General features: G+C 43.1%; 1 protein-coding gene across 1 annotated transcript in view; it reads left to right on the top strand.

Moving 5' to 3' along the window:
• Positions 1–1,167: 1,167 nt before the first annotated feature.
• Positions 1,168–15,141, top strand: part of LOC135512330 (galactosylgalactosylxylosylprotein 3-beta-glucuronosyltransferase 2-like) — a 34,186-nt gene continuing 20,212 nt past the window's right edge. Inside the window, exon 1 of the mRNA XM_064934254.1 lies at positions 1,168–2,345. Coding sequence (XP_064790326.1) covers positions 1,821–2,345 — 525 coding nt within the window. The 5' untranslated portion in view covers positions 1,168–1,820. The remainder of the gene's footprint in view (positions 2,346–15,141) is intronic.

The raw sequence follows: 15,141 nt of genomic DNA, 5'->3' as shown, positions 1-15,141 counted from the left end.
CTCCAGACAGGCGAGATAGGCTATACACTTATTTGTTGCCTCTAGCAAACACATCACTCTGTTTCATGCTCCCTTGTCTCTCTAACTCAGACCAACTCCTGTGACATTTGACATGATGTCAGATAATAGCCAATCCCCTGGGCGAAGAAGCAACAGAACAGAACAAAGCTCTGATTTCCACCATCAGAACTGATAGTGAGGCATCCATTTCTCATCGAACCCCTCGTCATGTAAATCCCAATAGCAGAGAGCACTGTCACATGTCAATACCCAATAAGAATGGAGTATCTGATGGAACTGGGGCACGGACAAGGCAGTCTGACAGTTGAATGACAGGTACATGCTGATGGCACAGAGCCTATGCGGGGGAGAGGAGGGTGGGGCTAGATGTGGGGAATGAGTAATTGACTAGTCATAACTCAAAGAAGAGATTTCACATGCTGACATTGAAAAATGCACTCGATATTTATGTACTGGTATAGATGTAATCTTTTAAACCAATTGACAATAATGAAATGCAAATCAGGCTCTATTTTTCTGCTCTATTAATAAAATACCAGAGTCTGGCATAACAGAAGCTACAGTCCAATTTAGACTGTTAGGCTATATACGAGATTAGGATCCATATCAGTGTTCCTTATCACGATAGGAGAAGAAATAACCATCTTTGTTTTCAATATTTTCCAAGCACAAGCAATTAATTGCATCTGAATAAATCGGGTACCAGATATGGGAACAATCTCCTGAATATCCAAATAGCTGGTGACAGGTGTCCAAAACCATGTAAGGATGACCAGCATCAAACTGAAAGCCTATTTCCTGCAACTAATATAATACACACTTGTTCACATAAGTAATTCGTGTTTTTTTCAAGATTATTTACGATAGTGGGTTGCAACGAGACCGAGTCTAAATGAATGTCATGCTGTAGGCTACTGATTTCCCTAGCTTCCAGAGAGATGTCTTTATTTCTATTCATTGAATTCTGCCAGCTCAATTGGTCTGGTATGGACAACTTGCAGTGCAAATCAAAGTTCCGATTATCATTTAGAACGAAAGCAAACGTTTTATCAAAAGATGGTGCTTCTCTCTCTCTTTCTCTCTCTCTCTCTCTCTCTCTCTGTCTGTCTGTAGGGTGAGTTTATCTCCATCCTCAGCGGACACTGACGTGCTTCTCTAGCAGCATAACAAAGTCTCCCTTTCTCTCTCCCCTCCTCCTCTCTTTCTCTCCCTGTCCATTCCAATCTTTCCCGTCCCCTCTCATCGCTGTCTCTCCTCTCTCTGCACTGACGCTCCCGCACCTGCTTCTGCCCACTGCCCATCAGACACCGAGTTAAACCGCATTCATCACGGGAATGATGTCCCTTTCTCCCAGACACTACGGGAGTAGCGGCCGGTGGATATCTGCAAAAAACTATTTCTGGTTTATCGAAACGGTTGTGGGTTGAAGGCATGTGAAGATTGCGTTTGGGATTAAATGTTGTTTTTTGAGGGGTTCGTTTCGTCGCTCTCGTTCGAGGGATATGAGGCACTTCTCCACTTTCATCTGGGAGGAGACTCATCAGCAAACAGTCCCTACGGGACGCGGACGTGACTATGTTTTCATAACCCTAAACGGGATGAATTTTGATATTTATTTGTTCATTGGAGATAAACAAAAAACAAAGTCTTAATTTCTAAAAATGGGTCTTACGTGGTCTCTTAAAATAGCTTTGGAGAGTGCAAATGGTTGTTGCACGATCGTGGTGGGATGCTTGGATGTGATGGAGTGAGTGAGATAGAGTGAGTGCACCGCCCGTTTATCACCTAACTTCGGCAAAATGAAATCGCTCTTCTACAGCCGCTTCTTCATTCTCCTGCCCTGGGTCCTCATCGTCATCATCATGATCGATATTGACACCAAGAGGACCTCCGTGCGAAGTCCAGTCTTGGGTCGCGCCGGGGGCGCACAGCGGAATGACAGAACCAGACTTCCTCGGGCCAATCGCTCCGCTCTCCCAGTAATCTACGCCATCACTCCGACCTACAATCGGCCAGTCCAGAAAGCTGAACTTACACGGCTCGCTAACACCTTCTGCCAGGTTCCTCGCTTCCACTGGATCGTAGTGGAGGACTCGAGCGTGCGCACAGAGCTGGTGGCGCGCTTTCTCTCCCACTCCGGGATGCCATACACACACTTGAACATCTTTACGCCCCGCCGGTTCAAACGGACCGGGATGCCTCGTGCTACTGAGCAGAGGAACACGGCTCTATCGTGGCTACGGTCACATCGCTCTCGGAAGGACGTGGGGGTAGTATTCTTCGCAGATGATGACAACACATACAGTCTGGAACTGTTTGAAGAGGTAATACAGCACATTGATGACAGATAGGCTATATGGCATGTGATGTCATTCACACAAACAACAAAGTTTTCTAGTACAATAGTTTTCAGATAGCCTATCTGTGCAATCAGGCAAAGTATTGAAATAAGCCTGGGATATATTCAAGGGTCATCTCTGGTTCTTGAGGGCCACTGTGTCCAGACACTGATTCTGGATAGAACAAAAACCTGCACATAACTCAACCCAGAGTTAATTTGCCTAAAACTTGTTTTGAGCAAGTTGGCTCTGTGATCTTCTAAATAATTTTCTCTTCAAATAACCTAATCGCCAGCAGGGGCTCATCTCTCATTGATTTAAAAATGTGGTTGTGCATCAACAGTTTTTCGCTTGTTATATCGGTCACTGACAGTCACTCAATTAGCCCATGTCAGCTAAAACGTTTTAGATTGGTAAATTAGCCTAGCAGCCTGCTATCTAAATTTGTCGTAATTATGGTCGAATAACCGGGGTGGCGCCATTGATCATAGATATCACATTAAAAACTGCAAACATTGTGTACACCCTATGGCAACATTTTTTAGAATTGTAGGAAATTAGCTGTAGGAAATTAGCTGTAAAACTGCACATTTTCTCTCCACCCCACGGAAAAGATTATAGAAATGCATGAAATGAGTTATACAATTACATGTTTTTGTTGTTGCATGAAATGAATTCGAAAATTGCTAAATCTTCTCTCCGCACCATGAAAATGTGTAGTATTACAGCAAACTTGTTTTAAAACTGCAACATTTTCTCTACGCCCCATGACATAATGTGTAGAATTGCAGGAAATTAGCTGTAAAACTGAAGATTATTCTCTCCGCCCAACGGAAAATGTTCTAGAAATGCATGAAATGAGTTATACAATTGAAAAATCTTCTCTCCGCCCGATGGCAAAATGTGTAGAATTTCAGGAAATATACTCTAAAACTACAAATTTTTCTCTACACCCCACTGATTAACATGTTTTTGTTGTTGCATGAAATGAATTAGAAAATTGCTAAATCTTCTCTCCGCACCATGAAAATGTGTATTATTACAGCAAACTTGTTTTAAAACTGCAACATTTTCTCTACGCCCCATGACATAATGTGTAGAATTGCAGGAAATTAGCTGTAAAACTGAAGATTATTCTCTCCGCCCCACGGAAAATGTTCTAGAAATGCATGAAATGAGTTATACAATTGCTAAATATTCTCTCCACCCCATGGCAAAATGTGTAGAATTTCAGGATATTTTCTTTAAAACTGCACTTTTTTCTCTACTCCCCACTGATTTTTAAAAGAAATTGCATGAAATTAATTTGAAAATTGTTAAATCTTCTCTCCGCCCTATGGAAGATATGTAGTATTACGGCAAACTTGCTTTAAAACTGCAACAATTTCGACGCCCCATGACAAAAGGTGTACAATTGCAGGAAATGTACTTTAAAACATAAATGTTTTCTCTTCACTGTCAAGAGGGTGGCCTTAGGTTTTTAACCTAAATGCTATCAGACCTCAGGATAAGACTCAGATGCTGACAGTTCGAAGTAACAAATGTTTATTACAAAAACAGGGGGCAGGCAGATGTCAGTAATCCAGCTGGAGTCCGAAAGGTACAGAACAGCAGGCAGGCTCAAGGTTAGGGCAGGAAGAATGGTCAAAACCGGGAAAACTAGAAAACAGGGACAAGAGAAAAAAACAGGAGTACGGGAAAAAACACCGGTAGGCTTGACGAGACAAGAAGAACTGGCAACAAGAAAAACAGAAAACACAGGTATAAATGCACAGGGGATAATGGGGAAAAAGGGCCGAAGCCTGGAGGGGGGTGGAGACAAACATAAGACAGGTGAAACAGATCAGGGTGTGACAAATGCACTGTAATTTAAGATTTGAAACTGCTAAATTGTCTCTATGCCCCACAGGAAAATGTGTAGAATTGCAGGAAATTACCTTGAAAACTAGAAAGAAATTATTGGATTTGAAGAGAGGGCCTCAAGACTTGGTTAGTCAAATCAAATACATTTTTTGGGGTCATATACACCTGGTTAGCAGATGTTATTGCGAGTGTAGCGAAATGCTTATGCTTTTAGTTCCGACAGTGCAGCAATATCTAACAAGAAATCTAACAATTCCACAACTACCTAATACAAAGAAATCTAAGTAAAGGAATGGAATAAGAATATATACATATAAGAATATGGATGAGCAATGACAGAGCTGCATAGGCAAGATGCAATAGATGGTATGAAATACAATATATGCATATGAGATGAGTAATGCAGGACATGTAAACATTATTCAAGTGGCATTATTAAAGTGACTAGTGATCCATTTATTAAAGTGGCTAATGATTTCATGTCTGTATGTAGGCAGCAGCCTCTCTGTGTTAGTGATGGCTGTTTAACAGTCTGATGGCCTTGAGATAGAAGCTATTTTTCAGTCTCTCGGTCCCAGCTTTGATGCACCTGTCCTGACCTCACCTTCTGGATGGTAACGGGGTGAACAGGTAGTGGAACGATAGTTGTTGTCTTTGATGATCTTTTTGATCTTCCTGTGACATCAGGTGTTGTAGGTGTCCTGGAGGGCAAGTAGATTGCCCCGTTGATGCGTTGTGCAGACGACACCACCCTCTGGAGAGCCATGAGGTTATGGGCGGTGCAGGTGCCATACCAGGGGGTGGTGTAGCCAGACAGGATGCTCTCAATTGTGCATCTGTAAAAGTTTGTAAGGGATTTACAGTGAGGGAAAAAAGTATTTGATCCCCTGCTGATTTTGTAAGTTTGCCCACTGACAAAGACATGATCAGTCTATAATTTTAATGGTAGGTTTATTTGAACAGTGAGAGACAGAATAACAACAACATAATCCAGAAAAACGCATGTCAAAAATGTTATCAATTGATTTCCATTTTAACGAGGGAAATAAGTATTTGACCCCCTCTCAATCAGAATGATTTCTGGCTCCCAGGTGTCTCTTATACAAGCAATGAGCTGAGATTCGGAGCACACTCTTAACAGGAGTGCTCCTATTCTCAGTTTGTTACCTGTCCACAGAGCAATCAATCAATCAGATTCTAAACTCTCCACCATGGCCAAGACCAAAGAGCTCTCCAAGGATGTCAGGGACAAGATTGTAGACCTACACAAGGCTGGAATGGGCTATAAAACCATCGCCAAGCTGCTTGGTGAGAAGGTGACAACAACAGAACATTAAGGTCCTGGAGTGGCCAAGCCAGTCTCCAGACCTTAATCCCATAGAAACTCTGTGGAGGGAGCTGAAGGTTCGAGTTGCCAAACGTCAGCCTCGAAACCTTAATGACTTGGAGAAGATCTGCAAAGAGGAGTGGGACAAAATCCCTCCTGAGATGTGTGCAAACCTGGGTGGCCAACTACACGAAACAGCAGACCTCTGTGATTGCCAACAAGGGTTTTGCCACCAAGTACTAAGTTATATTTTGCAAAGGGGTCAAATACATATTTCCCTCATTTCCCTCATTGTTGTTATTTTGTCTCTCACTGTTCACATAAACCTACCATTAAAATTATAGACTGATAATTTCTTTGTCAGTGGGCAAACGTACAAAATCAGCAGGGGATCAAATACTTTTTTCCCTCACTGTAGGTGACAAGTCAAATTTCTTCAGCCTCCTGAGCGCTGTTGCACCTTCCTCACCACACTGTCTGTGTGGGTGGAACATTTCAGTTTGTCCGTGATGTGTACGCAGAGTAACTTAAAACTTTCCACCTTCTCCACTGCTGTTCCATCGATGCCCCCTCGGCTGTTTCATTAAGTCCACCTATTTTATTTTTCCTGACGTTAAGTAAGAGGTTAATTTCCTAACAACACATTCCGAATGCCATCACCTCCTCCCTATTATCTGTCTAGTTTGTTTTGACTACTACTGTTGTGCCAATTGCAAACTTGATGATTGCGTTGGAGGCGAGCATGGCCACGCAGTCATAGGTGAACAGGGAGTACAAGAGGGGAATGAGCACACACCCTTGTGGGGACCCAGTTTTGAGGATCAGCGAAGTGGAGATGTTGTTTCCTACCTTCACCACCTGTGGGTGGCCCGTCAGGAAGTCCAGGACCCAATTGCACAGGGCGGGGTTGAAACCCAGAGCCTCAAGCTTAATGATGAGCTTGGAGGGTACTATGGTGTTGAATTCTGAGCTGTAGTCAATGAACAGCATTCTTACATACAGTTGAAGTTGGAAGTTTACATACACTTAGGTTGGAGTCATTAAAACTCGTTTTTCAACCACTCCACAATTTTCATGTTAAAATATAGATTTGGCAAGTCGGTTAGGACATCTAATTTTCCAACAATTGTTTACAGACAGATTATTTCACTTACAATTCAAATGTGTTAGAATTGTACATACACAAAGTTGACTGTGCCTTTAACCAGCTTGGAAATTCCAGAAAATGTCATGGCTTTAGAAGCTTCTGATAGGCTACTTGACATTATTTGAGTCAATCGTAGGTGTACCTGTGGATGTATTTCAAGGCCTACCTTCAAACTTAGTACCTCTTTGCTTGACATCATGGGAAAATCAAAACAAATCAGCCAGACCTCAGAAAAAAATTGTAGAACTCCATAAGTCTGATTCATACTTGGGAGCAATTTCCAAATGCCTGAACGTACCACGTTCATCTGTACAAAAAAAATAATACGCAAGTATAAACATTATGGGACCACGCAGCCATCATACCACTCAGGAAGGAGACACGTTCGGTTTCCTAGAGATGAACGTACTTTGCTGCGAAAAGTGCAAATCAATCCCAGAACAACAGGAAAGGACCTTGTGAAGATGTTGGAGGAAACAGTTACAAAAGTATCTATATCTACAGTAAAACAAGTCCTATATCGACATAGCCTGAAAGGCTGCTCAGCAAGGAAGAAGCCTCTGCTCCAAAACCACCATATAAAAAGCCAGACTATGGATTGCAACTGCACATGGGGACAAAGATTGTACTTTTTGGAGAAATCTCCTCTGGTCTGATGAAACAAATATAAAACTGTTTGGCCAAAATCACCATCATTACGTTTGGAGGAAAGGGGGGGGCTTGAAAGCTGAAGAACACTATCCCAACCGTGAAGCACGGGGGTGGCAGCATCATGTTGTGGGGGTGCTTTGCTGCAGGAGGGACTGGTGCATTTGACAAAATAGATTGCTTCATGAGGAAGGGAAATTATGTGGATATATTGAAGCAACATCTCAAGACATCAGTCAGGAAGTTAAAGCTTGGTCGCAAATGGTTCTTCCAAATGGACAATTACCCCAAGCATACTTCCAAGTTGTGGAAAAATGGCTTAAGGACATCAAAATCAAGGTATTGGAGTGGCCATCACAAAGCTCTTACCTCAATCTTATAGAACATTTGTGGGCAGAACTGAAAAGCGTGTGCGAGCAAGGAGGCCTACAAACCTGACTCAGTTACACCAGCTCTGTCAGGAGTAATCGGCCAAAATTCACCCAACTTATGGTGGGTAGCTTGTGGAAAGTTATCCAAAATTTTTGACTCAAGTTAAACAATTTAAAGGCAATGCTACCAAATATGAAGTAAGTGTATATAACCTTCTGACCCACTGGGAATGTGATGAAAGAAATAAAATCAGAAATAAATTATTCTCTCCACCATTATTCTGACATTTCACATTCTTAAAATAAAGTGGTGATCCTAACTGACCTAAGATATGTTATTTTTACTAGAATTGAATGTCAGGAATTGAGATAAACTGAGTTTAGATGCATTTGGCTAAGGTGTATGTAAACTTCTGACTTCAACTGTAGGTATTCCACTTGTCCAGGTGGGATAGGGATGTGTGCTGTGTGATGGCGATTGCATCGTCTGTGGACCTATTGGGGCATATGCAAACTGAAGTGGGTCTAGGGTGACAGGCAAGGTGGAGGTGATATGATCTTTGACTAGTCTCTCAAAGCACTATATAATGACCGAGGTGAGTCCTACGGGGCGATAGTCATTTAGTTCAGTTACTTTTGCCTTCTTGGATACAGGAACAATGGTGGCCATCTTGATGCATGTGTTGACAGCAGACTGGGATAGGTAGCGATTGAATATGTCCGTAAACACACTCGCCAGCTGGTCTGCGCATGCTCTGAGGATGCGGCTAGGGATGCCGTCTGGGCTGGCAGCCTTGCGAGAGTTAACACGCTTAAATGTCTTACTCACAATAGCCACGGAGAAGGAGAGCCCACAGTCCTTGGTAGAGGACCGTGCCGGTGGTTCTATATTATCCTCAAAGTGGGCAAAGAAGGTGTTTAGTTTGTTTGGATGCATGACGTCGGTGTCCGTGACGTGGCTGGTTTTCTTTTGGTAGTCCATGATTGTCTGTAGTCCCTGCCATATATGTCCCATGACGGAGCCGTTAAATTACGACTCCACTTTGCCTCTATACTGACATTTTGCTTGTTAGATTACCTTGCGGAGGGAATAACTACACTGTTTATATTCAGCCATATTCCCAGTCAAATTTCCATAGTTAAATGCGGTGGTTCGCACTTTGAGTTTTGTGCAAATGCTGCCATCTATCCACGGTTTCTGGTTAGGGTAGTTTTTAATAGTCACAATAGGTACAACATCTCCTAGGCACTTCCGAAAAAACTCACTCACCGAATCAACAAATAAATCAGTATTATTATCTGAGGCTATCCGAAACATGTCCCAGTCCACGTGATCAAAACAATTTTGAAGCGTTGATTCCGATTGGTCAGACCAGCTTTGAATAGTCCTTGTCACAGGTACATCCTGTTTGAGTTTCTGCCTATAGGAAGGGAGGAGCAAATTGGAGTGGTGGTCAGATATGCTGAAGGGAGGGCGGGGGAGTGCCTTGTATGCACCGCGGAAGTTAGAGTAGCAGTGATCCAGAGTTTTGCCAGAACGAGTACTGCAATCAATCAATATGCTGATAGAATTTAGTTGGTCTTGTTCTAAAATTTGCTTTGTTAAAATCCCCAGCTACAATAAATGCTGCCTCAGGATATATGGTTTCCAATTTGCATAAAGTCCAGTGAAGTTCCTTGAGGGCCGTTGTGGTATCGGTTTGAGGGGGAATATACGCGGCGGTGACAATAACTAATGAGAATTCTCTTGGGAGATAATACGGTCGGCAATTGATTGTAAGGAATTCTTGGTCAGGTGAACAAAAGGACTTGAGGTCCTGTATGTTGTTACAATTACACCATGAGTGGTTAATCATGAAACATACACCCTCACCCTTCTTCTTCCCAGAGATATGTTTATTTCTGTCGGCGCAACGCACAAAGAATCCCAGTGGCTCTACCGACTCCGACAGCATATCACGAGAGACCCATGTTTCCATGAAACAGAGTATGTTACAATCCCTGATGTCTCTCTGGAAAGCAACCCTTGCACTAATTTCATCTACCTTGTCATCTAGAGGCTGGACATTAGCGTGTAATATACTCGGAAGTGGTGAGTGGGGTGCGCGCTTCCGAAATCTGACCAGAAGGCCGGACGTTGTTTTGGGTCAGCCTCTGGAACCAGTTCAGATGCCCTTGGTGTTTCGGACAAAGGATCCGCTTCGGAAAAGTTGTATTCCTGGTCGCAATGCTGTTTAGTTGATGTCGCTCTGATATCAAGTAGTTCTTCCCGGCTGTATGTAATAACACTTAAGATTTTCTGGGCCAACAATGTAATAAATAATACATAAAAAAACAAAATGCTGCAAAGGTTCCTAAGGACTCTGTTGGCACCATCTTGTCCGGTCATGTCCTGCAGCAGTCATAGTAAAACTCACTGTATGCTATTTTTAATCGCACTCTAAAGGTCGGAGCTGTGTTATGATTTTGAAGAGGTCCCTAATGAAAGTGCTATCAAAAAAAGGGGTCCCTGGCCCCAACAAGTTTGGAAAGGTTTGTCTTAAGTTACGATTTGGGGAGATAAAGAGCCTTAATCTGTGCCTAATCGCAATGTCTAGCCGCAGCTCCAACGATAGGCCTGTGTAAATATCTGTTATTTGATTGGCTGATAGTCAGCCTGCCCGCCCCACCTCAACCAGGACATTATAGATCTCCTCTCCATGGTAATAATCTGTTGTAGTTTGTTAATGACCTGTCATATAGTGTTAATAACCTGACATATAGTGGTAATAACCTGTCAGACATGTTATGCAGTTGATTTAAGCATTGCACAGATGGTGCCGCTGTCAAACATAGGCACATTTTTTCATATAGCAGTTTTGTGTCCAAAATAAATAATATAGAGATAGACCACATTAGAACTGAATTTGTAGTCAATGAGCAAAAAACATTATGAATAGCCTATAAATGCATCCTATTCAATTCTCTCACAATACCAACACCATTCAATTAATACTAAGTGAGTGAGTGATGTCATTATAGGCTTACTGATTTTAGAAGAGGTATTTGATCATGCTAGACGCGATGAAACAACACCTGAAAGGGATTCTGTTATTTCTCTCTTATGTATTATGTCTGAGTTGAAGAGGAAACCATCCAGAAACAATTTGCATAAAGACAGATTATTGGATGTTTTCTCTGTTCTCAAGCATTAACAAGTCACGGCTCGGTGCAAATCATTATGTGTGCGAGACATTCCCGACAGCTTTGCTGCCTCGAAATGGGGTGTCAGCAAACAGTCGTCCACATCATAGCCGAGCCTACCTCTCTCCTCTCACCAATCACAGCCAGGCCAGACGGCTACTTTCGGTGAGTTTGCATTTTGCCCTCGGGCTGTAGGGAGTCGTGAGCTAGCTGTAGCGCTAGAACTGCAGCATTGTAGTCAATACTGAATGTCTCCCAAGTGTTTAGTTAAACATAGTCTGTCAGTCAGAAATATGTATTGGTCTGACTTGAAAACTACTGCAACCAGACAGCTTGTCAAATAAACCTGTTCACTTAAAGGCTTGAAGGAAATGGCAGGCCATTTGGCTTACCGATGGCTGAAAGGAAGATCTCTCCCGCCTCAACATGGGTATAAACGACTTGCTGAAATGAGAAGACTATTAATTGGTGTGAAGATAGGCATACATACGTGACAAGAATTGGACTTGAAATACACTGACACATCGTCAGGACAAATTAAATCAAGGGCCATAGTTTCGGAGTGTACAGTAGGCACATAGAGAGGGCACAAAGGAACCGCAAGACAGAACAGAAGAGCAAAATCCAATTCCATCAAACCGATGTGAGCAATTATCATAATTACATACTGGATAGTTTTCTTCTCTCTGGGAGCTAAAGCAGAAAGGAGAGAATCTCACAGAGAGAAATTGTCCGTGGCTGAGTGGATGGAGGGGAGAAGGGAGAAAGAGAAGGGTATTGTAGTGAAGACGATAGAGGGGTGAGAAAGGTGGAGGTGAGAGGGTTGATGAACGCAGAACTTCATCCAGGGGAAGGCCTGCCAGCTCAATGACCTCTCCATCACGGTTGACAACTCCACAGTGTCGCCCTCCCAGAGTGCAAAGAACCTTGGCGTGACCCTGGACAACACCCTGTCATTCTCTGCAAACATCAAAGCAGCTCCTGCAGGTTCATACTCTACAACATTGGTAAAGTACGAACCTACCTCACACAGGAAGCGGTGCAGGTCCTAATCCAGGCACTTGTCATCTCCTGTCTGGACTACTGCAACTCGCTGTTGGCTGGGCTCCCCGCTTGTGCCATCAATTCCATGCAACTTAGCCAGAAACCAGCAGCCCGCCTGGTTTTCAACCTTCCATGTTCTCTCATCACCCCACTCTTCCGCACACTCCGCCGGCTTCCAGTCGAAGCTCGCATCCACTACAACATGGTACGTATCTACGGAACAGCAAGATGAACTGCCCCACCCTACCTTCAGGCTATGCTCAAACCTTTCACCCCAACCCGAGCACTCCGTTCTGCCACCTCTGGTCTCTTGGCCTTTCCACCCCTGGACTGGGCAGCTCCTGCTCAGCCCACTCCAAGCTCTTCTCTGTCCTGATACCCCAGTGGTGCAACCAGCTTCCCCTTGACGCTAGTACAGTAAAGTCCTTGCCCATCTTTCCCGAAAACATTTGAAACCCTCCCTCTTCAAACAGTATCTTAAATAATCCTCCTCCTCACCTTGACCCCCCAAACAAAAGCACTTACCCAGCACTTGCACTTGACCGCCACCCCCCTCCCACCCCAACCTGTTATAGCTCTGACTCTACTGGTTGCTAGGTTATTGAAGAAAAATGTACGTTCAATGCCTTTGATGTATGGTTGTCCCTCCTAGCTATCTTATTAATCACTCTATATAAGAGTGCTGCTAAATGTATAAAATGTAGCACTCAAATCTGTAGCCATGAAAAGCTTTAAACTGCTGGTCATTGCTCACATCAACACCATCATCCCAGACACCCTGGACCCACTCAAATGTGCATACCGCCCGAACAGATCCACAGATGATTCAATCTTTATTGTACTCCACACTGTCCTCTCCCAACTGGACAAGAGGAACACATCACGGCGTACACATCACGGACACATTGAAATGGTCCACCCACACAGACGGTGTGGTGAAGAAGGCCCAACAGAATTTTTGCTTGTCACCTAAAACCCTCACAAACATTTACAGATGCACAATTGAGAACATCCTGTTGGGCTGTTTCATAGGCTGGTATGGCAACTGCACAGCCCACAACCATAAGGCTCTCCAGAGGCTGGTGCGGTACTAAAATGTGATGTGGTCTGCACAACACATTACCGGGGACAAACTACCTGCCCTCGGGACACCTACAGCAACCGATGTCACAAGAAGGCCAAAAAGATAATCAAGGACAACAAACACGCGAGCCACCTCCTATTCACCCCGCTACCATCCAGAAGGCGAAGTCAGTACAGGTGCATGAAAGCTGGGACCGAAAGACTGAAAAACAGCTTCTATCTCAAGGCCAACAGACTGTTAAACAGCCTTCACTAACACAGAGAGACTGCTGCTTACATACAGACTTGAAATCATTGGCCACTTGAATAAATGAATCACTAGTCACTTTAATAATGCCACTTCAATAATGTTTACATATCTTGCATCCCTCATCTCATATGTATATATGTATTTTATACCATCTATTGCATCTTGTCTATGCAGCTCTGTCATTGCTCATCCATATACGTATATGTATATATTCTTATTCCATTCCTTTACTTAGATGTGTGTATTAGGTAGTTGTTGTGGAATTGTTAGATTACACGTTAGATAGATAGATGCTGCACTGTCGGACCTAGAAGCACAAACATTTCGCTACACTCGCAATAACATCTGCTAATCATGTGACCAATGCCATTTGATTCGATTTGACCAAGTCTGGAACCAACAGGATCCTGAACAGCTTCTACCCACAAGCCACAAGACTGCTAAATAGTTAACCAAATAGCTACCCAGACTATTTGCATTGACCCTTTTTTCACAGTGTGGAAAAAAGGGTCATTATCTAACCTGTGTTATCCATCCTGTACCTAGTCACTTTACCCTTACTCACATGAACATATGTATATTGTATATAGCTAAGTTATCATTACTCATTGTGTATTTAGTACTCGTGTTATTCTTTTTTTCTATTATTTTTCCATTTGTCTGTCTGCATTGTTGGGAAAGGCCCGTAAGTAAGCATGTCACTGTTCGTCTACACCTGTTGTTTATGAAGCATGTGACGAATAACATGTGATTAGATGTATTCCTCCATCCTGTCCTCTCCCATTTCCTTTTCCATACTCTCCCCCTCTTCTCTCTCCTCCTTTTCTCACATCCCTGTCATGTCCTACCCCCCCTCCTCGTCCCTGTCCTTGTCTATTCCCTCAGGAGCAGTGTGAGTCTGTCTAAATGCTGGCATTGTCTACCCTTCAACCCTGAACCCAATCCACCCCCAGCTGGTTTGAAAGGATAGAGACAGAAACAATCCCCCACACAAACACACCATGCATCATTGCATCACAATTTCATAACCTCTTAATTTTCTCTCCTCTAATTTGATTCATTTTTTTTCTCCCTCTCGCTCTCTCATTGCTCCCGCTATGCATATTAATGACACATGGAGAAGGCTTGATTAAAATCCGAAAGAGCATTTGAGCACACAATGAAATGACAGCTTCTTCTCTGGGGGAGAAACACATTTATAATGGATTTATAATGCATCATTTAAAGTCCAATTGTATATGCATACACTTCATATATTACCTCTGTTAATAATATGGCGTAAACAAAGGCAGCCTAGGCATACACTGACTAAGTTGCTACTCAATATTAGATAGATGACATGGCTGCATGTCAAATGGTAAGCTTCTGTATGCCCCCATTCCCCTGGCTCTAGGCTCTACCACGATGCCCCTGGACAGTACTTCCCTTTCAGATAGAGACCAGGAACTCAGCCACAGTGTCTCACTCCAATTGAATGGGTTCTGGTTTCCTCCATGTCCGAAATCGCTATCAAAGAGCCAGTGGATGTTATGGCTCACAAGAACAATATTTTTTGAATATTCACTTTTCCACTTTTATAGCTAGAATTCTCTGCAGATGGATTCTGTCTGAAGGGTATTGGCGAACTCAGGTGTTAGAGGTTGATGTTGGTTTTGACAGTCTGGGTCTATGGCTGCAGAGGCTGGAGCGTTTAGTCGCTCTTCACAGTTCCCAAGTCTCCCTATGCTTTTCGCATTGAGGCGCTGGTCCAATTGAACATTCATTCTTCTTTCCTCCCTTCCTTGAAGTCATCACTGATCTGTATGTGATTGGATAAATGAAACCACAGTTCTTTCTTCCCGCTGCTCTCGTCACAATGCTATGCT

The sequence above is a fragment of the Oncorhynchus masou genome, chromosome 24 (genome assembly GCF_036934945.1).
Source record: "Oncorhynchus masou masou isolate Uvic2021 chromosome 24, UVic_Omas_1.1, whole genome shotgun sequence".
Taxonomy (NCBI): Eukaryota; Metazoa; Chordata; class Actinopteri; order Salmoniformes; family Salmonidae; genus Oncorhynchus; species Oncorhynchus masou.
This window is presented reverse-complemented; position numbering and strand designations above follow the sequence as displayed.